This window comes from Labrus mixtus, chromosome 16, assembly GCF_963584025.1.
Source record: "Labrus mixtus chromosome 16, fLabMix1.1, whole genome shotgun sequence".
In the NCBI taxonomy this organism is placed as follows: Eukaryota; Metazoa; Chordata; class Actinopteri; order Labriformes; family Labridae; genus Labrus; species Labrus mixtus.
This window is the reverse complement of record NC_083627.1, coordinates 5,222,566-5,248,312: the sequence shown is the minus strand read 5'-3', so window position 1 is coordinate 5,248,312 and position 25,747 is coordinate 5,222,566. Positions and strand designations below refer to the sequence as shown.

Here is a 25,747-nt window from a genome sequence, read left to right as displayed (position 1 = left end):
AAGATAAAAACACTTCATTTATTTTAAGGGGAAAACTAAAGAACAGCATACATAATATCTGCATAAATTAACCAGACCTGTTCAAATACTCGGTGTAGACAGAAAGACCAATAATACAACTGTTTTCATATTTATTTTTGTTCGAGTTTGTTCAGTTTTCCGACATTTAAGGCCAACTTTGAGTGCCCAGGCCTTGACTATAAGTCTAGCCATGGAGGACTTTTAGCAACATGACCTGCTGCATCAGTGCCAGGTATCAGAATGAAATGTTCATATAAAAACTGCAAGTGAAAAAGGAAATGTACTTCCTTAACAAGGCCCAGAGTAGGCTATATCTTATGTAGTTGGATGTCAATAATATAGTGTTATATGAAATAGTGTTCAGTGTCAATAAAAGCCTAAAAAAACTAACTTCAACCTCAAGGAACAGAAAAATAAATGCATTTAATCAATAAAAAAAAACACACACAAAAACACACCCCTGTGGTGATATAGAGCCATGCCATATACCTTTATGTAGTTTTGGTAATCAGTCAGTAAGTTTTGAGATAGACTTCACACACCACACTGCTGTGAAACATACTTAAACAAAACAAACAAACAAACAAACAAACAAACCATCTGCCTCACATAAGACAACACTCAAAAAAAAAACGGTGAATTAAAAGCTTGGAAGCTTAAGTTCTGGAGAAAGTCTGCGTCATCTCTTACCTATTTTTTTGCCGAACAGGTGAGCGTGCATCATCATAAACACCGCCCTCCTCTCCGCCGTCTGCCGCGTTCGCGCAGTAGCGAGATCCCGCGAGAATTACAAGATCGCGTGGGAATATGCACCGCGGGAAAAAAAATGTTGATAGCTAAATAGATAGATAGAGAGATAGATAGATAGAGAGAGAGAGATAGATAGATAGATAGATAGATAGAGAGAGAGATAGAGAGAGAGAGAGATATATAGATGGATAGATAGAGAGAGAGAGAGAGAGATAGATAGATAGATAGATAGATAGAAAGTTGGTTAGCTATTTTATCTATGTTTGCAAGGAAATTAGCTAGTTAGTTAGATTTGTGTTTGATGGAAACGATAAAAGGCGTAATTGTTCATTAGTGTGGAGGGCAGCAGAATGTAGAATGACTGTGTTTTTTCACTGGGACTATTTACAATTCTACAATTGTACAATTCATTTAGCATGCTTTTATCCAAAGTGATGAACTTAAGAGAGTTACAACCATAGTGTAAATATTAACAACACAAGAGAGGAGAAAACAATGTAATTAAAGTGCAAATAAAAAGCATTAAGTCTGACCGGACACACAGACTGACGCTGACAGGAATTGCACAAAAACCGGGATTTTTTATTGCTGAGAGGTCAAATCAGCCTCAAAACCATCCTTAACATCGTCTTTATCAAAATAATTAAGTACATAGATGTTCAAAACAGGTGAAGGTTTTTATCCAGTGGAAGTTTCATTCACAATTTCTTCTGTTTTGAGCACCAAATGAAGTCGGACATCTGTGATAGAAAACCAAATTTACCACACCGGTAAATTTGAACATTTGTCTTTGTTATTTGGGGCGAGCACGTCCTTTAAGCTGTAGATGGACTCCTCTTGGCACCATTGGCTCTAACTGGCCCTCACACTTGACCTCTGGGTGAGACAGGAAAGTGGTCTTTGTTCCCAGTGGTGCATTGGGACCAGTAATAAAGTGGACTGGGCTCCTGCAGCAGCTCCCCTTCTGATGATCTCGACGCGAAATGAGAGCTGCGACGTGGATGTGGAGTCACAGTTCATTTCATTTTTTCCAGCTGCGATGAGATCTCAACTGTTATCTGATGAAATTGAACAACCATTACTAAGCGAATAAAGCTCCTTTGAGTGCTCCCTAACAGAAATCCGGCACGTCCCTCCCTTTGTCCTCCGGTTTTGAATTCATTGGCCCACACTCGACAAGATGATAGGAATAATCTCGCCAAGTGAGATTGACAGTTCATTTCAGAAATCAATATTTACAATTTACTTCTTTCAAAGTTCATTCTGGGAGAGGGCTCCATATTATCCACCTCCCAAATAAGCTGATCATATCTCCGCCAGCCCTGGAATGAGTTTCCTCCCCAAAATGTGTTGGGGTTTTTTTTTTTTTTTCTCTCTCTCTCCTCCTCCCGCTCGCTCCCTCTCAGAAATCAATGTCTGCGTTTGTGCGCTTTAATCTGGCCTCTGATGACAGTAAATCTTTATCTGTTTCTGGGCGAGCAGCAGTGAGCGGCTGACACCATTTCCCATCAGAACAAAGAGCCGGGCCTGTGTGGACTCTGGGAGATACATGGGGCTCTAATGTGGCTGGACATGTTTCAGCAGGGCCATTAATCAGAGAGGCTGACAGCACAGACCTGCTGTGGTTGTCATCAAGCCCAGAGAGCCGCACCTTTTTCAGAAATCTGAGGAGTCCATGCAGGGCAGGTGGATAGAGATCAAACCTCACGTCCTGTTATCTGTGTCAGAACAGGGGCGAAGATATTTCTATCCCAAAGCTCGTCTTTCTCTAGAACTTAACTCTGCCTTAACTGAAATGAATATAATATGGAGAAAGAGAGGCTCTTAATACTCTGAAACGAGCTTCACAAGTATGGCTAGCACTTCTGTGATTTTCATGGAAATACTGTAAATGAAGCTCTGTAGATACACACATCACAAACCAATATTGAAAGCAATCAGGAAAAGAAAATCAGGGACATCAGAAGTTAAAGAAGCGACAGAATAGCGAGGAAAAACATCAAACTATAAAGTCAAGTCACATTTGCACATTTAAAAAACAGCAGCAGCTGACCAAAGTGTTGTCACAATGAATTAGTGTTAGTGCTGCAAACTCCTGGAATATTTTACAACAGGACCTGAACTTGAGCACTTTTATCCCTTATGGACATTTTAGAAATATTATTTTTAACCTCCCAATACCTGACTGTATTTATTTGATTTTAATTACTGACTTATCACTGTAGTAATTTCTCTTAATTTGCTCTCTTATTGATTTTATTTTCTGTAGTAGCTTTATCTCATGTTTTCTCGGCATCATCGTAAATGAGGGTCGCCCTCAATGATCTCTCCGAGAACTTAAATAAAGGTTGATGATGATGATGAAAGAAATATGCATGAGTTCACACCAATTAACAAAAAGTACAGTGTAGCATTATGGTTATTATGAATTCATTAAATTAATCAGTGGGAGGATTTTTAAAGAGAGGAGGCCAAACAAACATCACAGGATGCTCACCATGCAGTAAATGTTTTCTTTTTCATTGATAGATAACTGAGGCCCACAGGGGACAAAATGAACCATCCTTTTTTCCATTCTCTGATTAACACATATACTGTGTTGTTTTTTGTTGGTGAACAATGAACTGATTCAGCACAATGTAGTTTTTAAAAAGTAGATTGAAGGTGTTGGAGGAAGATGCTTTGATGCTTTGAATGATGACTTTTCTTTCTCAGTCACTCAGGATGCATTGATCTGTGTCTGTGCTGCTGCCTCTCTAGGTGCCAGGACACTCAAGATGATTCTTCATCTCAATGAGGTTCTTTCTGGTAAAGTCAACATTTAAGAAATAAATAAAATACAGAATTTGTCCATGATGTGTTTTAACAGGACAAGTATCAGCTGACACCAAAACCTGTATGGTAAATAGTAAATGGATTTGAGCTTATAGGGCTTCTTCTGATTACTCAAAGTGTTTATACACTGCAGGTGACACATTCACTCACTGATGGTAGAGGCTGCTTTGTGAAGAGACCATCAGCTGTATCTAATCCCATTCATACACATTCAACGAAGCAGCGGTACAAACTTGGGGTGAAAGGACAAAGGACACATCGGACATGTAGCTGCGGGAGCTGGGGATCGAACCCCCGACCTTCCTGTTGAGAGACGACCGACTCTACCATCATTCATTTGAGCATCCCTAGCAAATAATTATAAGCTTTATATGATGCTTACATTTGATCAAACACATCCTTTGATTAAATAAATCAGACTAAAAAAAGACACAAAAGTGAATCAGAGAGAAATGTGAAGAAAGCAAAACAAACAAACAAACAAACAAACAAACACTGAGCCCTCCAGTAGAGCGATGATTCATAACTCCTCTGTGTTAATAACACCACCTCCAGCATTAACAGCATGGATGTGAGTTATATTTATTATACAGCAGATTTATGAGGCCCCCTATCATACACAACAAGGCCCCCCCCCCCCCCCCCCCCCCCCCCCCCCCGCTCCATTCACATGTGGCTCCTCTGGGAGTTATCGGCTGGTAATCTATTGTTAAACAGCTTTTTATACTGATGGATGAAAACGCCTGCGACCTACACACAATCAATTCATATCTAATTAGCCCGTATTATTTATGACACTTTGAACGGGCAGGGTGAGGGTCCCGCGGGAGGGATAGAGACCTCAGCTGCCACCGGGGGAAATGAGAAATGGGAGAGGTTATCAGGCGCGGGTATTGATTAGCATAGATGATCTGCAAATGAATTTCCCACCGCTGGGGGAGAAATCAACGTTCATTTAGACGACAAAGACTGAAAACAACAACGACAGCAACGAACCCTCCAAAATATAACAAAAGCCTAAGAAACCATGATATCATTCCTTGGGGTGGGAATTGAAAAATAATATATAATCTAAACTGCAAACAACCACCAATAGATGCAAAATGTGGGACAATGAAAAAAATAATTGAAATAAAATAAAAAATGAGAAATAGAGTGAAATTAAAGTAATTGAACAGATAATATTTCTATGGAAAGTCTTCATTGGAGCATTTTTCTGTGTTGTTGGGGAGAAAGATGTAGCATTTTATTGTATAATCCGACATTACACAATAAATAAAAATGAATCAAAACAATGTTGATGCCAATTTTGACACTACCACGTTCTGATAATCCAACCCCCCAAAAAATCTACTTTGCATATACGGGATGGAAAACGTTTCACTTTTTGTGTTTTTTGTCTTATTTTGAAATCATGTTCTAATCACAAAAACTGGCATTTAAGGGGTTAAATGTCAACAACACAATGAATATTGCTAAGTATGTTGAGGACTGAAGTTAATAGTAGTATCCATTAAAAAGAATAATATTAATATATATTATAATAATATTTCTATGGCAGTCTTTGTTGGAGCAGTTTTCTGTCATTGTCAGAGAATAACAACAAAAACAACAAAATAATAAAAAAAATGAAGAATTGAAAAAAAAGAATGAAATTGTAGTAATTAAAAGCAACGGAAAGAAGAATAAGATAATAAAAAATAATCAGACAATAAGAATGACCAGTGGCAAGAACAAGAAGAGAGCCTAACATTTAAAAGATTAAAGAATTAATGAAAGACTGAATCCTTGTCTGAGTCCGCCACCTGCTGGTCATCTTGGGTTTTGCATCATTACAGCAAAAAGAAAAACCTTTGTTCCTTTCTGTATGAGTACATGAGTATTTCTTTGTATCTGTAAGCTGAATGTGTTTGATAGTTTATATTTGTGTGTCTCTGTCTGTAGACCGTCTCGGCCAGGTCTCCCTTGAAAAAGAGGTCCTTAATCTGAACGGGACCAACCTGGTGAAATAAAGGTTAAGCATATTAAAATCAATTAATTCATCATTACTGGAGGTGGTGTGGGAAATGATTAAAATATCTTTTTTTTATATATATATATCACTATTGATCGGGCTGGTAGCAATTTCATGGATTTTCTGTTTGTCAGTAAACCGCTCGGCCTGACCTCCGCCTCTCGGTGTGACTTCTCAGTTCCATGAGATGGCTTCACATGTGTGTATTCATTGTGAGTAGATTGGGATTTAAGTCACCGATAAGAATGATGATAAGCCTGTCTCCATCTTGAATTTCAAACGTACATGATCACACTTCCATCACAGGTAACACGAGGTCTCAGACATGACGTCTCTAGTCATGTTTTTCTAATCCCTCTGGATTTACACGCTAACCAGGAACTGTTAAATCCAGTTTTTCAGTGGATTTACATGTTTACTGATTGTACTATGATACTGGAGGTTTCTTCAAACGAGTAGAAGGTGAACCTTTGTTCAAATATTGTAGTTTTGGTATCCTTTACATCCTATAGTTGTTCATTTGAATGTGTTACAATTCCAAACGGATTTGTTTTATCTGAGAAACCCCAAAAGAAACTCTGATAAAAACTGAAGATTTGCCTTTTTTTTATGTCTCAAGCACAGAATAAAAAAAAAAACGATCAAAAACAGCCGATAAAAATCAGCTGAAGTGATTTTAACATCGAGCAAAAACCTGACAACTGCCGTTCAAAAACTGACATTAGTGATGCGGGTCATGATAGATCTGAAAGCAAACTGATCTGTGCTGTTAAATAACATCAGCCTTGAACTTGACAGTCTCATAATATCACAGCTTCTTCTTCTTCTTCTTCTGAGTTATTTCCCTGCCTGTGCATTTCAGCAAGTCAAGCACTAACACTTCTGTACCTGCAGCTCAACAGACATTATCTGCAGGATCTCTCTCCTTCTCACGCGTCTGAATGAAAAAGAACTTCTCTTTCTCTCGTTCCTGGAGCAGAATGAATCGGATGAGAATCAGCTTTTGTTCCGTGTAACAAAGCCTGCAGGGGTTGGAAAACGCTGCGGAGAGGAGCAAGAAGTATTACCTTTTTTGTAAAAATTCATTTCATTTCAAATCGACCGTGAGGACAAGAAAGAAAACTTAAGTTATCTGTGCGATCAGAGAACGAGAAGAAACCAGCTCCACACTAAAGCTGAACATGTGTTACAGATGTGCATGCATGAATATGTGAAAGCATGATATGTCTGTAGCATCATTTATTAATTCCTCTGTATAAGACATTGATTTACAAACATATTGTACACTTATTATTTCAGAGGTATTTATGCAAGAGTACGAACATCCACCCAGAGGTGTGTGTGTGCATTTAAATTATATTGAAGACAAACAGGCGACCTTTAATACATAATATTTCATACCTTCTTTTCAGGTTTTTTTCCTGCACACTTTCAATTTCTCACTCCTAATATTCCTCTCGTTTTACCTTGTCATTTCAAAGCTTCAATATTTATTGTCATGTTTCTGATATACACAAGTATAAAACCAACAAATGTGCATACGGACAACACCAAACATTTAGAGCAGACGTTTGATCTCCCTCTTTATGGGAAAAACAGTTTTTTAGGGTCCTTAAGGGAATAAGAAAAGACGTAGAGTTTCATGTTTGAAACTGGAGGTGGTTTTTTCGTATTACAAAAATCACCTTAGTACAGGTGAAGTCCATCTTCAGGAGCTTCAGTGGCGATCCTAGAGTCTGTTGGGGCCCTGGGGCAAAATTAATTGGGGGCCCCTCCAACCACCATTATGTCTGCCAGTGTCCTGACGCTCCTCCTCTTTCCTTTTTCACTCCCAGACAGATCATTCCTCTTCATTTACCTTCAGTGACTTTCATTGGAAGGCGTTTGGTTTTCACAGGAGTAATACATGAGACTGAGTGCTGCCAGATGGGGCCCCATTAGGGAGGTTTCTTACCGTCATTGCAAAAATTGCACGTTTTGAGCCACTGCTGCAGTTTAAATGTGTCATCCTTCGAGGGCCACTTACTGGCCTGGGGCCCCAAGCAGCACCTCTGAGGAGCTTAATATTTTCACATGACAATTACTATGTTCATATAGTAAAACTGAGCGTCTGACCATCGCTTAAATATGGCATTTTTCTGGCAGTATTTATTGATGAGATGTGTTGGCACGATAGATGATTAGAGTTTCATGGACCTCTGGCAGAATGTATTCACCATTGTTCACACTGTGTTAAATAAATGTCCACCGATAGATTTGTACATGTCGTTGTTTCTCAAAAATCTGAAGTCTTACATATCTGGGTATGTACAGTGTTGGCCTCAAAATCCTGAAACGCTGATGCTCTGATGACCCGCAACATCAAAGCGTTTTAGTGATCTGAGGGTCGTGAACTTTGATGTTCACGCTGATGTTGGTTGACGGTGCCGTCTCCGCCCTGCTGCGGAGGTCTCTGGTGTCGTTCATAGGACACCTCCTGGGTATATGACACCTGAAAACCTGCTTGTAGGAATTCCTGAAGTTCTCCGACAGGAAGGCGTAGATAACGGGGTTGACGGAGGAGTTGCTGTAGGCCAGACAGTGAGCCAACATCCTGAACACGAAAGACGCCTGGTTCAGGGGGAAAGACCCAAACTCCACCCACAGGTGGACGATGTGGTGAGGCAGCCAAGACAGGCAGAAGACCACGACCACCACCAGGACCGTCTGAGCTGTCTATAGAGCACAATAAGAAGTGGGAATATTATGGGTTATATAACAGGTTAGTTATAACAGACGAAGAGTGACGATGAATGATGAGTAATGTGAACAAGTACATTGAGAATATAAGCTAGTGCAGTGGTTCTCAACTGGTCTAGCCTCAGGACTCACCACCAACTCCCTCATGAAAAATCACGACCCAAATTTCAGGTATTTTTTAACCAATCAGATTTGTTCAATGAAAAATGTTTGGACTGTTTGGACCTCGGAGGGTAAAAAAAGTGACAGAACAAAGACAAAAAAAAGAGAAACAAACATGTTTTAAAAACGCTTAATAGACTTTTTGAAACAGGCACACATTTGCGACCCACTGAAAATGGCTCCGCGACCCACTTTTGGGTCCCGACCCACCAGTTGAGAAACATTCGGCTAGTGGATACTTGAATATAAGATGACAAAACATGTATTAAATTCAGTGTACTTTGGTTGTTTTCGCATATGAAACTGAATTTAGTTTCCAACTAGACTTTTCAGCAAAGACTGTACATAAGAACTGGACATAATCTGTGTGATGTCAGCTTGATGGTTGTGAGCTTAGCTTGAGTTTAGCATTTTGTCGGGGGGTTTGGGAGGGAGTGAGGGAGCTAGAGAGTAGCGAGGACGTATTTCATAGACTGTGTAAGTCATGGATGTAGTACCAATGACCCTAAAGTGGAAGTGTCTTAAACCTGCATTTTTTCCAAAGGCCAGAAGGGGGCAGCTTCACTGATGGCAAGCAGAGACTGTATGAAACATGAACGTAGTCTCATGATGTCACCCATTGGTTTCTGAAGGAGAGATCTGAAGCCAAATGATGGAAGTCGCCATTTTGGAAATGCAGTCTCTACCTACTTTCAGTCAATATCTTAACAGAGAAGTGGAGCTGAGGTCGGTCTTTAACTTCCCTGTCAACAGCTATAACGCGCCAACCAAGCCACCCCTGTAATCATGCATTTTGCTTCCAGCCTCAAGTGGACACTGAAGGTACTGCAGTTTATCGTACTTGCACATTGGCTTAATTTTTCAATAGGTTGCCGCTTGGTGTATAAACATACACCAGTATTTGCTAACCAGCTTCTAGCGAGGCAGATCGGTAGTTCAAGTTCATTGGGTTTCAAAAAAGCAGTCTTAGAAAATAAATGAAATCACTGAATAATGGACCAGCATTGTTTCCCAAGCGTACACATGAACTGGGCCGTCTTCCTAGATTTATCAACTGTTAGTTGTGTTTTTTCTCCCAGTGATTCACCTCAATTGGTGACTGGGCTGAAATAAAAGGAATGCAGACTGCAGTCGGCAACCCCTGTCGTTAACCTTCCCCGTTATATCTTTGATTACAAATGATATTAGACAAAAATTAGACGACAATATTCAAATTAATTTTCATGAAGTGAGGGTCCCTGTCTCTATGGATCCTTATAGGCAGGTCCCTTGGTAGCATCTTGTCAATCACAAAGTTAGCCACGCCCTAAAAGCAATCCCTGCTTTATTGTCCTTTTTTACTTTAAAAACAAGACGACATTTACAGAATGAAAATCATGCTGGAATTAAAAAGACTTAAAACTACGGCTGAGAATTAGACTTCAATTTTGACATCTGGTGTCAAACATATAGTGACCAGTATGACCACATCTCCCCCTGCAGGCCATACGAATGAATACAGGTTCATTAAGCGTCAGTATTGGATTCACTTCACACACCCTGCAGCTACGTCCACCTCTCATATTGCTTTTCACTCGAGGCCACTTAGGCACATTTAGAACTGAATGGACTGAAAGGCTGCAACAAACAAGTTTTCATCATCTCCAAATTATTTTCTCCCACCCAATATGTTTTGTGCCGGCAGCAGACCAAATCTATAAATATTTCATTAACTCATATGTCAAAGAAAATCAGCAGAATTTCCCACCTGAGAATCTTTAACCATGACATTTCTGATATTCGCCCTTGGCTGATTACTTAGAAATATGTAGGCTATTAGTTATCAATGTACATTTTATAATATCGTTTTTTTTTCTTCAAACGCATCAATGCAGTATTTCTCAGTGAGGATTGTGCATTTGTGGTTCAAGCAACACAAACATGCCAGATAAAAAGAAACATCTCGCACCAACCTTCTTTTTGGAGAGCTCAGATTTTTTGGAGACATTCTTCAGCTTTTTGTGCAGATGTTTTAAAACCTGTAACATGAAACGAACGATGCATGAAATGAAGATAAAGGAATGGCATGAAGACAGCGCTGTTAATCGAGATTGGTTACGATATATTTGTTCCCCGTTGCGCGACGCATACCAGCTGTTTGACTAATATTTTTTTCCAAACCACTGTGGCTGAATATTTGCAATTTAATGCAATGAAAAAATAAAGTGGCTTTTTGCTAAACTTGCTGTGCTTAGAGATCAAACTGCTAAATTTCTCCCGTTTAATCTGCAGATTTTACGCGCATGTATCCACTCTGATCCATGCGCACCTACCTTTGCATAGCATATCGAAATCAGACAGAGGGGCAAGAGGTATCCGAACACAAAGGTGCACATCACGTAGACTTTCCTCTGGTGGTCCGGCCAGACCTCCCAGCAGAACGTGTTGTTGTCCTCCCTCTCCACGATGCTCTGGTAGTGCGCAACCGGAGCCGCCATCACCAGAGACAGGATCCAGATCAGGACCACGCCGAGCAACGCGTGCCTCCTCACCCGGATCAAGGAGGATTTCCTGGCGTGCACGATGGCCACGTAGCGGTCCACGGACATCGCGGACAGAGTGAAGATGCTGACCAGCATGGACACGGTGAAGAAATAGTGGATGAACTTGCAGATGAAGGCTCCCAGCACCCATGTGGGCAGCATGTAGATGGTGGACTGGAAGGGGACGCAGAAGAGGAGGTAGGACAGGTCCGCCACGCTCAGGTTCAGGATGAAGATGTTGGTGGTGCTCCGTGGTTGTCCCGGTTTGCTCCGGGCCAGCACGGTGATCACCAACGTGTTCCCGAGCACACCGAGGATGAAGATAAGTCCGAATATGAGGAGAGAGACAAAGTTATCCACACCCATCCCCAGGTCTATCTGTTTACCCGGCAGCCTCAATGTGTTGTTGTTAAAAGGCTGACTTTGGTTTTCCACCTGTGGCTCCATCTTTAATTCTACTTTTGAAGAAAAGTTACATATTGTTCTGAAAGATGTCCTCCTCGTGTGATCTCTTCTCATGAATGAAGGCTGGATGAATCTCTGCATATGCCCCCTGCCTTCAGAGGCAACGTCACCAGTCTGATCTCACCACCTGTCTGAGAAAACAGTCCTGCTGTTTACAGTCGAATGGGAGCAGACAGCCTCCGGCACACTGTCACATCAGTATTGTATCATCTTATAATAAAAATAATACATTTATTTATATAGCACATTTAAAAACAGATGTTTGCAAAGTGCTTTGGCAGACAAAGCAATGGCAGGAACTCAGGAATATGATATAATAAGCTTCAACAGTCAGACCTAACAGAGTTGTCTACAGAATTCAAACCAAAGTAAATCACAAAATGCAAAAGATCACCAAGAATACATTGAAAATGGAGGATTGAAATAGAAACGATATGTCTGAAAAGCTTTTGAAGTAAAAGCAGTGCCAGACCCCCCCCCCCCCCCCCCCCAAAAAAAAGTGAATTGTTGCTTTGAAAAATGAACATGAACTTTAAAGGTTTTTCTTTTACAATTCTATCAGAATAAGCCTACACATTTTGTTCTTACCAGAATACCTTTATACATTTCCCAGTAATGTTTGAACATGGTGTTATTGAATATGTGCAGATGTGCAGAAACCCCCTCCCGTTTGCCACCAAGAACTCTGGAATAATAACTAATTATCAATCCGTCATGGCGTTGCTAGAATGAAAGAGGAAGTATCCCCCCCCTAATCGAAGAAATCCTCCTCTGGGGACCTTGAATGGTTTGTTAGTCCCAATGTGCAGAACAAAGACACAGAAATAGTTTTGGTCCTGTTGCTATCACTGAGCTAAACTAGCAGCAGTCATATTTGCACATAAATATTTATTTTGGTCCTGTACTTGCTTTTTTCCCGAGCTTGGTGGAACCTCGACTTTTTCTTTCATTTTAATCATTCAGGTTTTTTTTGTTTTTTTTTTACCACGTTTTAGTATGTTTAAAATCTTCTTTTCTCTAATGTGTTGTTTTATGTCCACTGCAATAAGCATTTCCAACAAGGCCACATTATGCCTATGCATATGCCTTTTTACCTGACTTTATGCAAGTCTTATTGGTGTGAATGTTATTGTTTTATGTTACTTGAGCCTCAACCAAATGTCATTTTCTGTCACTATGTGATAGACAATAAAAAAATGTTAGAATCTTGAACCTTGAATGAGAATGTTACATCATACATTTTTGCAGCAGTGTGTCATGATGTACGTCATCACCTCACTGGCAGCAAAACAAATCTACTTACAGGTACAAATAAAGCAACCTGAACGTGAATGTGAACGAGAACATCAACTCAACCTCAACTTCATTTGTCCCAGAAGGGCGATTGGTTGTGCAGCAAGACAGTAAAAGGACAAATGTGCTTAGCTCACACGGTGAAAATGCAAAAGGCACTTAATGCAGCATCCCCCGAGAAACAGCCAAGATCATTGACTGAGGCTCACAGCAGCTTTCATCAAAATAAAGTGCATGAACCTGAAATGGCTCTCTAACAAATCCCCAAATTATACGGAAGTGCGAAATTGAACCAGTGGATTCACCCTTTAATTCTCCTGAGATGTTTAAGATTTATTTCTCTGAGGATGTAACTATAAAAAAAAAAATACTAAAGTTTTTTTCTTATTTTCATTGCTCGTCCTCACTCTCTGTTTGCGTTATTGATCTTTATCATAATGGATCATGTGAGTCCTGACAGAGGGATGCTCACAGATCTGTTTGGGGGATAACCATCTGGATATGATGACGGGGGACGAGGAGGCGCTATGTAACCTGAGAGCAGATGATGTTATCTGGGGGGGGGGGGGGGGGGGGACGTTTGTCCTCAAACGGTTCCACACATGTGGCGCTTCTATTGTTTCTGAGGCTTCATAATCTGCTCTGGTTAATCAGGACAAGTCAACACGTTAACTCTTCTTCTTCTTCTGATGAGGATGATGATGGTGATGGTAAAGATGTTGATGATGATGGTGATTATGGTAATTATGATTATGATGATTACACTGATGGCTCTGGTGATGGTGATGAGGAGGAGGATGTGGATGATACTAATTATGATGATAGCGGGGGTGATGATGATGATGATGTGATGTGGTGGTGAAGGTTTTGATGATGATGACCTGACGGTGAGGAAGATGATTATCATGATGATGGTTGGGGGTGAAGGTTGTGATGATGACGATGACAACACGACGACCATGACGACGACCATGATGATGATGATGATGACGAGCTTGGGTTTTGATGATGTGACAATTATGACTATAACGGTGACGGTCACGATGATGATGATGTTGGCGATTAATGACTGATTTGATGATGAAGATGATCGTCAGGATGGATGGTGGTGGTGAAGGTTTTGATGATGATGATGAAGGATTTGATTAGCCTATTGGTGGCCAACTCTTCCACTTAGCCTTTATGGAAATTAATAACTGTCATTATGTCACTTTTTAAAATCATTACACTTGTAGTGAGCATGTTATGTGTTTAGTAATTGGCTTCTCCGCTAATGACCTGAAGCAACCTGAAGTTTCCATGGCGACCGTCACCTCCCGGCCACCCAGATGTTATCCATGTTTTCTGCCGGGGGAGGAGGAAACTGAGTCGAGGCATCGAGACAGAATCCAATTTTGAAAATAGATACGAAAAATGATTCCAGTAGATCCTGCAAGGGTGATTTCAGCGTCTAAGAAAATTAGACGGAGTTATCTGTCCGGTTACAGTCGTAGAGCTCTCCGTGGTGATGGAATATTTCAGCACCCTGGACAGCTCACACATCAGATTATCTACCGCGTGGTCCTGAAACCTGCAAAACTCGTTAAGTTCAGTTTATCGTCAACCACAAAGAGAACATTTCCCACTTCATCCTGAGATAACATCTGGCTAAGGAAGTAGCTTTCGCATTGAAAACAAATACGTTTTCCTTCTGAACAAAACCCTCTTTGATGTGTGGAATAATCGTAATAAAATCAAAGTCAGAAACACAAAGGCCGCCGTCTGAACCAAAGGCTATTATAGTTTTCGATGTTCAATTCTTTTTGCCTTTTTTGTTTTCATTTTCAGTTCAGTTTTAATACAGTTAGAAAGCTGTTTTTTTTAAACTTTTATTTTCATTTTTAAGCTTCAAAATAAAGTTTTACCCCAGGATAATAAGAATGTTTTTTTTTAGATCAGAGTAAAGTAAATGCCTTTTAAATTGTATCCATCCATTCTCTCAACTGCTTTTCCCGCTCGGGGTCGCTGGAGTCGATCCCAGCTGTCATTGGACAAGAGGCCGTGTACACTGTTCTGTTCTGTGCACCAGTAAATCACAGCGCTAACACATAGCGACAGACAACCAGTCACACTCACATTCACACCTACGGGCAATTTAGAGTCACCAATGACCGTGTGTTTGGACTGTGGGGGAGACGCCTGTGCACACTACACACAGAGACCCACATTGTTCCTCTCCAACGGGGATTCAAACCAGGAACCTCCTTGCTGTGAGGCGACAGCACTAATGTCTGCACCACCACGCAGCCCCGTAGATTGCATCCTTGATTCTCAAATGTAAATGTTAAGCCAATGTCTCTCCTCATTGTCTGTGTAGATTCTTTAGTCTCTCACAGATCTGGAAGGTGTAAAATAAAAACAGTTGCTCAGATTTCCAGCGTTAACTTGTCTTAAACCTGGAGCATAACAGTAAGACACGATAACGACATTTGGGCTTCCCATCCTGAGCGTGACGTCACAGCAACATCGCCGCCGTTTGAATATGGTCTATGACATTTGAATGGAGCCACAGGTTGGACTTGAACCCGGGGCCGCCCACTTGGAGTACCACAGCATCCACAAAATAGGGTGTGGCCTAACCACTTTAGAGCCATATGGCGCTCCACAAGGTTTTAACTTCTGTAGATAATAACAGCATGCGTGGCCTCCGCAGAGTCTGCTTCTGCGTAACTGACAGAATATGAAATCACAAAGACGCCACCTGAGGTCTTTAATATCAGCGCCTGCTTGCGTTTGAACTCTTCTTTTTCTCAGCGTCAGTCATTCATGTTGAAAGTGAAACCGTGATATCACGTCACTAGCCAGAGTCCCTGCAGCATCTCGCTCTGACAAATAAGCTGCTCTGGACCCTGGCGCTCTTTTTTCTTTTTCCTCAGGTGATTTACTCTTCAGCTCTAACCTGAGTCAGACCTGTTGTTACCATGACGATGAGTCATGATAGGAGAGCACAAAAAAACAGCACATCCATCCAGCCCAATAATTTGAAATGAACCTAACCTGCCGGCTCAATAGACGGGAGCAGCAGCTTCAAAGACAGCCTTTTGGATGAATCACTCTTTTTTCCATTTTAGAAAAAGAGTAAATCTTCAAAAATTATGATAATTTCTCTAAACGTAAAGGACAGAGAGGATGATAATTTGATACAAAGTTCTGTTTGTTTTACATTTTTATTTTATTTTCCACATTGTTTGCCTCATAATGCTGAACATTTTTTTTCTTCAACACAGAACATGGCCGGCAGCCTCAGATATCTGATGCAGGCTATCTTTAAAAAATCATCAGAAAGAGACACTTCAGAGGGGATCCAACAATTTAGCTTGATTGCATCCGGTGCATAGATAGAAGCGTAAAAAGGCTGCGCTTGCAATTATTGTTTTTCATATGCCATCATCTAAAATCACTATTTTCTACTCAGTGACACTCGTAATACTGAGACAGCAGGACGGAGTCAGACAAAATGTACTTCATGGGAGTGCAGTTCCTCACACCAGCAGCAGAGGGAGTGAGGGGCTTTTGCCTCAACAGCCATGTTAACAATATGAGTGAGCCATGAGTCGCACTGGGCCGGGTGGGAGCTTCCCAGTACAACCAGAGCCAACATGAAAGTGCTCTTCTCATACATGGCCTTTACCTCCTCTAAATATCGAAGTTCACCAATTAAATTTACTATTTTAAAGTCGGCGGCGTCGTCTCAGAAACGAGAGGAGGAAGAGTGAAGGACACACAGAGCTAATGAAACAGAGGTTGGTGTGTCCATAGAGCCGGTTTCAAGTCTGATCTGGAGAGTTTCTTTCAGACGTTTTTTTATGACAAAAGTTCATTTATTGTCGGAAAGACTGTCTGAGATCGTTTCCTATATTAGGGCTCTTTGTCAGACAGACATCGACGTAAAGAAGGAGCAGGAGATGAGATTAGGTTGTCCTAAGCAGTTATTATACATAAATACTTCACCATACACAGAAATAGTATGATAACCTGAATGAGGTGCTGCAGCCTGTAAAGGATGCACCTGTACGTGTGATACAAAGACTTTACATTTGATTCACTGGCCAACACCTGAAGTCGGATGTGTTCAGTATTCACCTCGTATTACTACAGAGATGAAGACATTTCTTTTTTTAAATTGATGAATAAAGAAGAGGGTGAAGAGGGTGATGTGAGCAGAACACTACAGCCTCAGCTCAAGCAGGATCTAAGGAGAGCTGAGGCTGTAGTGGTCTGCTCACATCACCCTCTTCACTGTGAGTTTGAGCTTTTACCCTCAGGTCGTCTTTTTTTAGAGCTCCTGAAACTAAAAGACTCAAGGTCTCATTTGTCTCTGTTGCAAGTCATATATTAAAATAGACATTAGCCCTTTGGTTGCTCTCTAACTGCACACCTCCACTTTGCAATTTACTAACTTGGTAGGAATTCCCATTTTGGTACGAGCTCTCGATAGTGATGTCATTGTTTTTATATTTTGTTGTGTTGTCTGATTTTGTTTTCATCGAGATTTAAAGGTGATGTTGTCCTTGTGTTTGTTGTCTTCTTTGTGCTCCTGCTGCAAAGAAATTTCCCCTCGTGGGACTTTAAAGAATCTGAATCTTAAATATTCCAGGATATCTGAGGACAAAGCAAACTCAGAAGAGCTCTAAACATAAAAAGATACGGCTCTTATGGACATCATAACTCTGATCCCGTGTTTGTTTGTTTGTTTCTTGTTGAGCCTCTCTAGCCACGTGGGTTCCGGTAACATAAGGTCCTAAGGTCTTGACTGAAATCAACAACCACAACTGATTTTAAACAGTTTGATGAGACATTCATGGACCTTTATAACACAGAAGTCCTCAAACCTTTTCTTCTTTAACGATTCTTACATTAAGTATTTAAAAGATGTCCAAAAATGTGCAGAATTTGACTGGCAGTTTTTGACAGTTGAGAGAGGCGTGTCTTTCCTGTGAATGGGCGTGGTTTCATCATATTTAACGAGCACGCCTACAGCAGCTTCACAGAGCAGAGATTACTGCTCACATTTTAGTGATTTCGAAACTTGAAGGAGCAAAATGTAACTCTGACATGTAGCATTTAAAATGGGTGCAGTCCAAATTAGAAGAACTGGAGGGAGCTGTCTCTGAAAAGTGGCCTAATGGTTAATAACACAGTCTTCTGTTCTCTCCACGCCGACTTTAAATCAGGGCTCTCCAATTAAATCAGAGTCTGTTATAAGAAGACACATCAGCGACTCAGCTGACCTTTTCTCCTCTGTCAGATTGTTCCAGAGCCTCGAGGCTATTATACAAAATGTCCACTTATTTTTACAGTAAACACAGAGACATGCTGTTTATGTTTGTTGTCTGCAGAATGAAAGAAGACAAAGCTGCTGCAGATGTTTGTTCTGTTGGAATCAATGAAAACAACAGCAGGCGGCTGGCCGAGTGCTTGTAACCACACTTCACACCTGCCTGAGAAAAAATAATCGGCAGCACTCCGAGTAAAAGCTGTGAAATGTTTTTGGGCATGAAATTAGAAAATGTTGTCAAGTTGTATTATTATTAAACATCAATATGTTTCAGTCCATGCCAAGCTCATGAACGTGTTAGAATGTGGGAAGCTTTCAGCGACACGCCAACAACGACATTGATGGATGTTTTCATCTAATCTGTTGATGCTGCTACAAAAAGACAACTGGAAAACTGAGCAGACTAAAAAGATTTCACAGATACATTCACGAAGTTTGCGAAGCATCTGTCGACATGTTTCAGTCCTGCTCCTGAAGACTGGAGCACCCCACATGTGTCTGAATCCAAGACCACACCAACCGAGTCCAACACATACCCCAGACCAGAGTGCTCCGAGACAGAGACGAGACCAAGACATTTAAGGATCGAGACCGAGTCGAGACCAAGACATTCAGGAAATCGAGACCATGACAAGACCAAGACCAAGACATTCAGGAAATCGAGACCGAGACAAGACCAAGACATTTAGGGATCGAGACCGAGTCGAGACCAAGGCAAGGGGAGACCAAGACAAGACCAAGACATTCAGGAAATCGAGACCATGACAAGACCAAGACCAAGACATTCAGGGATCGAGACCGAGTCGAGACCAAGACCAAGACAGGACGAGACCGAGACAATACCAAGACATTCAGGGATCGAGACCGAGTCGAGACCAAGGTAGGGCGAGATCGAGTCGAGACCAAGACCAAGACAGGGGGAGACCGAGACAAGACCGAGACATTTAGGGATCAAGACCGAGTTGAGACCAAGACATTCAGGGATCAAGACCGAGTCGAGACCAAGGTAGGGCGAGACCGAGTCGAGACCAAGACAGGGGGAGACCTAGACAAGATCAAGACATTTAGGGATCGAGACCGAGACAAGACCAAGACATTTAGGGATCGAGACCGAGTCGAGACCAAGGCAAGGGGAGACCAAGACAAGACCAAGACATTTAGGGATCGAGACCGAGACAAGACCAAGGTAGGGCGAGACCGAGTCGAGACCAAGACCAAGACGGGGAGACCGAGACAAGACCAAGACATTTAGGGATCGAGACCGAGACAAGACCAAGACATTTAGGGATCGAGACCGAGACAAGACCAAGACATTTAGGGATCGAGACCGAGTCGAGACCAAGGCAAGGGGAGACCGAGACAAGACCAAGACATTTAGGGATCGAGACCGAGTCGAGACCAAGGTAGGGCGAGACCGAGTCGAGACCAAGACCAAGACAGGGGGAGACCGAGACAAGACCAAGACATTTAGGGATCGAGACCGAGACAAGACCAAGACATTTAGGGATCGAGACCGAGTCGAGACCAAGGCAAGGGGAGACCGAGACAAGACCAAGACATTTAGGGATCGAGACCAAGACAAGACCAAGACATTTAGGGATCGAGACCGAGTCGAGACCAAGACCAAGACATTTAGGGATCAAGACCGTCTGGAGACCAAGAACAAGACAGAGTAAAAATGCTTTCGATTCCGAGACGAGACCAAGACCTTCAAAAAGTGGTCTTTAGACAAAGAGCGATTTGGAGCACTACCACACAACCTGAAACACACTGAATAGATCACATATTCAGAAACCTGGAAACAAAGTACAGGACACTAAACATCCTGCCCACCTGCAGCACTTATCCGAGGAGCTTTCAGGTGCGTGAAGGTCGTTTTCTTCCACATCAGTGAGACTTATGAATATGAAGCACAGTGAATTATTTTAATCTCTGCCGGCGCCACGTGTTGAGTGATATTCAAAAGACCGTCCTTCAGAGACGATGAGAGAAATATTTAGCTCATTTGCAGATTATTTCACAGGTGCTTATCCTTCATGAGAAGAATAAAGAAGAAGAGAAAGAACAAATTACTGTGATGTTATAAATGAGATATTTGACTAGTTGAGCAGAACTTTAATATGAATAGTTTCCCACAAATGACACTCTAATTCCAATAAACTCAATTCACATACATGAAAGGAACAAATGTAAAATAATGTCTGAAAATTTTGAAATATTTTAGCACCGTCTAGTGTTTGTCAGAGTGACATAATTTTATATTATGGAGAGGGTTGTGAAAGTTTTCAGTAGGCCGCGGAGAAAGATACACAGTGACCCCTATTTTACTTTATTTTTAAATGACCTCCTTTTGTGGCACAGCGCGTTTCATTTCTCTCTTTTGAGGATGATTCTCTGAAAGTGGATGTAAAGACTCGGAACAGGGGAACGATCTAATGACTGGAAAAATGGTCAAATAATCAGAGACCGTCAGTGAAGCAATTTATTAACGGACATGAACGTTTTTCTTGCATTTTTTTTTTACCTTTGAAGGCCAACACGAGATGTTTCATTTACACAATCACATTTTATTTATTAAAGGGGACATATTATGAAAAATCCACTTGTAGAGTGTTTTTGAACATATATTTGGGTAACCTGAGTGTCTACCGACCCACAAAATGTGAAATAAACCCATCCAGTCCTTTGTTTGTGGTCTGCATAAATCTTACAACACAGAGAAAAATGCTCCGTTTCAAATGTGCTCTCCTTGTGATGTCACAGTGGGATTCTGGTTAAAAGAAAATCCCCTCCCCTCCCCTGGTATCTCCACCCACAGACTTCAACCCCAGCCTAGAACAAAACTCTTGCACAGGTCTGCCATTTTTATTCTCTCTACAGTGGAGTGATGTCTACCGAGAAAACTCGGGGGGGGGGGGGGGGGGGGGTCATTTCATTTAAAGAGAGACACACACCAAAACTGAGCATTCTGAGAGAGCTGGCTTATACAGGGTCACAAACCTCCTCTGGTGCTTGATTCATGTTATATTTTGACCAAAGCACAGCACAGATGTTTCATTTAGACCACAGGGGGACTGTTTGAAAAGGTGGAGAAGGAGGATAATATGTCCTCTTTAAAAAATAAATAAGGGCAATTTTTCAAATCTCATTTTTTATATTAGTTTGAATATCGTCAATCTGTCACAGGATGTTAGAATTCCTATTATTAACTATATTGTACAAATGATCTGGATTCAGTGGCTTCTTGTTGGCTTGTGACTTTGTTACTTTAAACTTTAAAATCTTAAGTAGATTTACTGTTTTTTGTTTTTTTTACTTCTTTAAGAGATGTGTCTTCAAAGTAATTTCCCCAACACTAACGTCTCCTGATATTTAAAATCTCATGTTTGCATGTAATTTATTTAAAGGCAGCAGTGCCTAAGAATTCTCCTCCGGGTCCTCGGTTTGAAACAAGAGAGCATGATATTGTTGAGATGCTTAACAAGTGATAGCATTATGCACAAGCTCTGAGCGGTGTCTCCTGCCAAATGTTGATGGAATCGTTGGCTTTCGACCATCGAGACATTTGCATCGGGTTGTTTACCAGCCAAAAGCATCGCTGTGAGGACGCACTGTGGGAAAAGAAACCACTCACATCTTACAGTTGATCCTATTAGTACAAACAATGGGAATTTTCCAAGACAATGAAGACACAAAAAAAACGGCTCGGAAGATCAGCAGTGCGTCAGGGTTTGAAATTACATGACAGCTTTAAAGGTGCCAGTTTTCATCGTTGGGATTTTTTTTTTAAATCTGAGAAACATTTAGCTTCATTGAAAGCAGGAAGTGTAGATTCAATCCTCTACTCAATGGTGACATCAGCCGTTGAGCGTCATTGCCATGTTGTCATCTATAATACGGAGACACGAAGAGGTCATCCAGGGTGACAGAGACACACGACAGCACAAAGGCTTCTCACTCTGACAGAAAGCCAAGTCCTAAGAACCAATCTGAGATAGAGTCAAGTGTCTCTTTTTTGTCTTGACTCTGTCATCTCTGCTCGCTTTGAGAGAAGGAAACTTGAACCGAGTGGAACAAAGCAATTCAACTCAACACTTCAGTCAAACAAACTATGTAAGGCAGTTTGATATTTACTGAGAGTTCAGGGTTTTAAAGTTGTTTCTTCTTCAGTAACAGAAAGCTACTCTCTGTTTTTGAATGTCAAACTTTATTTACTGTCATGAATGTAAGTTTGAAAGTGGGATTACTCATCTTTAAATATATAACTGCACTGATCTAAGTGTGTGTGGATGTTTATCAAACAACACAGTAAGATAGATAACATGCTAGACAGATAGCAATGTAGCTAGCTATATCTATAGATAGCTAGATAGTAGGCCAGCTAGCTAGCCAGATAGATCGATAGATTGGTGTGCTTCAGACAGAGGAATAGGTGGAATTCCAAAGTAGTAGGCTTGCAAGCGGAAAAGTTAATCACTGAAAATGTTCTCTGTGTAGCGTTCATTTACCCCGACGTCTTATTTTAGCTTGGTTGTTCTCAGGATTAAGTACATTATGTCGTGCAAAGGATCCTATCTGCGTAGCACTATAGCCCAGATTCTTTATTAGTAACCAGTCCGGTCTTTCTTTACTTTAGGGGACGAGCTGACCGGCATCTCCTGTGGCTAATAAACGTATTATTGACAAATACCTCATACAACCACATCTCAAAAATACTTTACGATCCCTTTAACCTCAATTAGCATAACGTGAATAATCGTTAATACATGACCTTGTCCTATAGCAAAAGTAAAAACATTGTGGGGGGAAAAAGAGAGTTTGTCAAAGCTAAAATGTTATTAAGAGGATATATTTTCCAGTAAGTTGTGATTCCAGATGCTACATTGCTAATTTACCTACAATTTCAAATTAACATAGTTTTTTTACCCGCATCAAATAGCATCAAGTAGAAGCTGGTAGTTTAAACCCCTTCACTTTCCAAGAAGTTAGCCATACTCTAACCTTCAAGCAGGATAGCATGCAGGGGATTCTCTGGTATTATGTTTTTCTTCTTTGCCATCGTGCTAACGTTGGCTGCATTTGCACTTGTTTAGAGGTTGCACATGTCAAAACAGTTTTAACGTGATACTGTAAAACGGGCAAAACTGTCCGATGTGTTCATTTTCTGCATGAGAACAGAGGACGGCTTTCTCTTGCCGTCTCTGCAGCATATAGATATTCAGCTGCCTCCCTGGGTGGGCGTCTTGGTCTTGATCAACATTCCTGCCGGGGTTCAAGGATATCTCCCGTGTTTGTGTCCCACAGCTCTGTTGCATGGCCCCTATTGTCTCCCCTGCGCTTGGCCTCGACCTTCCAGCCGCAGGAACAAATCCAAGACTCTTCTGGACACGAGGGCACAAGCAGTGTGGTCAGCCCACTCTCCGAATTCCTGTCCCCTTGCCCCTCTCTCTCCTGCAGGCCTGTGGGTGCTGCGCTGAGGCCCGGCCCTGCAGGACAAACAGACGCAGCTCTGTATGCAAAGCAGGGTGGACAAACATGTCTCCCTCTGAGTTTCTAAGTGTTTATAGAGGAAGCTGGTCGGCCATGTTGGCTCATAGACTTCAATGTAATGGGGGCTCATGTTTAGATGAAATTTCACCCACTTTCATATTCAGGATTCCTCAGCTGATGAGTTCAAATACAGGCCTCGAGTTTCAACATTTGTTCGAGGAATCATCGTGTCTTTCCGTGCTGGACTTGGAGCCACATGAGATAGCCAAAAGATGAAACATTCGGTGGTAGTGAGTGTTTCAAAAGGACTCTTGAATTTTAAGCTAGCAAAATATCCTCCTTATGGTTGTTTGAAGTTTATTATGAGGAAGCTGAATTACATGTTGCATTGATACAAACGTAAAAACCGTCCTCATTGCGTCACACTTTGCATGAATATGAATATGTTGAAAACCTTACACCCTGACTTCTACGGCGTCCTTCTTACACCTTGTCTGTAAAACAATGATATGACAAAGCGCATGTGCACGTCAAGTCTACATGGATGTATGACCTCACTGACATTTCTCACATGTTGTTGGTTTCTTCAATAAACAAAAAGGGTCTTCTTCTGGAGAAAGAAAAGGTACAGTCCTGATACATCCAGCTGCAGTGATTTTGTGCAGACATCAGCAGGGGGGGACTGAAGGGGGGGATAAAGAAGAAAGAATCATGATTAGACTCTACAACCATTATCCTGTAATGATACTCGATGATCCTACAGCATGACAGAGGAGGGACTACTCCTGTTCACAGCATGTCCGTTAATTATATTTCATCCAACCACAGCATGACATTTTCTGTTTTCTAGCTCATGTCCATGTTTAGCACATGCTGTACCGCTGTGAATGGCCATGAATGCAAAAGCAAGTTAATTATTATTCATTATATATGTTAGATCATGCAGCTGCATGGTTGCTTCCAGAGATAAGTGGACCCTGTCTGCTGGGAATCAAATCCATACAGCATCATCACTTTATTTTACTCTCCTCTTCTTTGCTTTCTTTGTGAGTGAAAAAATAGATGTTTTTTTTCCCTGATTAATGTAATTTCACATCTTTTTCCTTAAAGTAATCGCAGCACATGTATCTGGTTCGGTATATTTTAAACTATATGTCCCGTCAGTCAAAACCTAAAATCTCAAATTTCAGGTTGCCGCAAATTCAATGTCCTCTTATCTCATAGCTTCACAGGATCGATGCTACATCCTAAAAGCTGCAGGATAAAAAAAAACAATTTCTAAACATCTGCAGCTGTTCCTCCACCTCTGAGTGATCTTCCCCAGCTGCCATTTACATCCATCTCCTGCCTGAGTCCTTCAGTTTAACAGAAATTATCTTTTTTTTTTCCTATCTCAAAGTAGCTTTCTGACTGTAAATAAAAAGCGTCAACAAAAACGCATCTGTTCTGAAATATTAATATTCCGATGCTGCATGGGTGTTTTCTAACACAACTTACCCCTCAACAGATCCGGCTTTGTTCTCTGACTGCTGCAGCCACTGCCCATGAAACAACTCGGCCAGGACTCGTTGTGAAGTGATTCAAAGGCAAATGTCGTCAGAATTTTCACAGCCACACATTCACCGATCTATGAAATCATACAGCAAAGACTTATTATAACAGAAGCCTATAACCAAGTGTCCTAACATTTGTGCTTGTATCACGTTGTCTTCATCAACACATGAAGATTTCAGGTGTCCAAACTTCTTGTGCACATATTAGCATACATGTTGAGCATGACAGTTCATCTTCAAAGAAGCACATTAAAAAACAATAGTTCAGCATTTCTGCAAGTTTAAAGGGTTATGAATTGATACTTTGAGTTGGCCCCTAATTTCCATCTGGACAGTTGGATTTTTCTCAACTGGAAGGGCAAACTGGAGGTCACCTTCTCCTGATTTCTTTGCTGAAATGGCACCTTGAAGGAGCACTAATTGCATGTTCCTCACTGAAAGGGAACCCTGAAGGGCATATTATCAGGATTTCCACACTTAAGATGCACCACAGAAGCTTAGTCCCTTTTTCCACTGAAGTGAACCCCTTATACATGAAGTTTTATACACTGGAGTGGCACTCTGGAGGGCAACATCTCTGTTTTTC

The 25,747-nt window shown here is 41.2% G+C and overlaps 2 protein-coding genes across 3 annotated transcripts in view; one reads left to right on the top strand and one right to left on the bottom strand.

Annotated features, from left to right (window-relative positions):
- LOC132990650 (uncharacterized) overlaps positions 1-25,747 on the top strand; it is a 270,244-nt gene that overhangs the window by 181,648 nt on the left and 62,849 nt on the right. The window lies entirely within an intron of this gene.
- On the bottom strand, positions 7,538-11,586 carry galr1a (galanin receptor 1a). The gene is made up of 3 exons (XM_061060395.1): positions 10,834-11,586; positions 10,474-10,539; positions 7,538-8,335 (listed from the first exon to the last, which is right to left on the bottom strand). Exons 1-3 carry the CDS (start codon positions 11,560-11,562, stop codon positions 7,982-7,984), a joined length of 1,149 nt encoding a protein of 382 aa, XP_060916378.1. The 5' UTR covers positions 11,563-11,586; the 3' UTR covers positions 7,538-7,981.

Excerpts from the sequence above, each read along its gene's own strand:
- galr1a (XM_061060395.1), bottom strand. The coding sequence starts at position 11,562 with ATGAGAAGAGATCACACGAGGAGGACATCTTTCAGAACAATATGTAAC. Across the intron at positions 10,540-10,833 it reads TTTCGATATGCTATGCAAAG|GTTTTAAAACATCTGCACAA; the intron begins GTAGGTGCGCAT and ends TTCATGTTACAG. Across the intron at positions 8,336-10,473 it reads CTGAGCTCTCCAAAAAGAAG|ACAGCTCAGACGGTCCTGGT; the intron begins GTTGGTGCGAGA and ends TGTGCTCTATAG.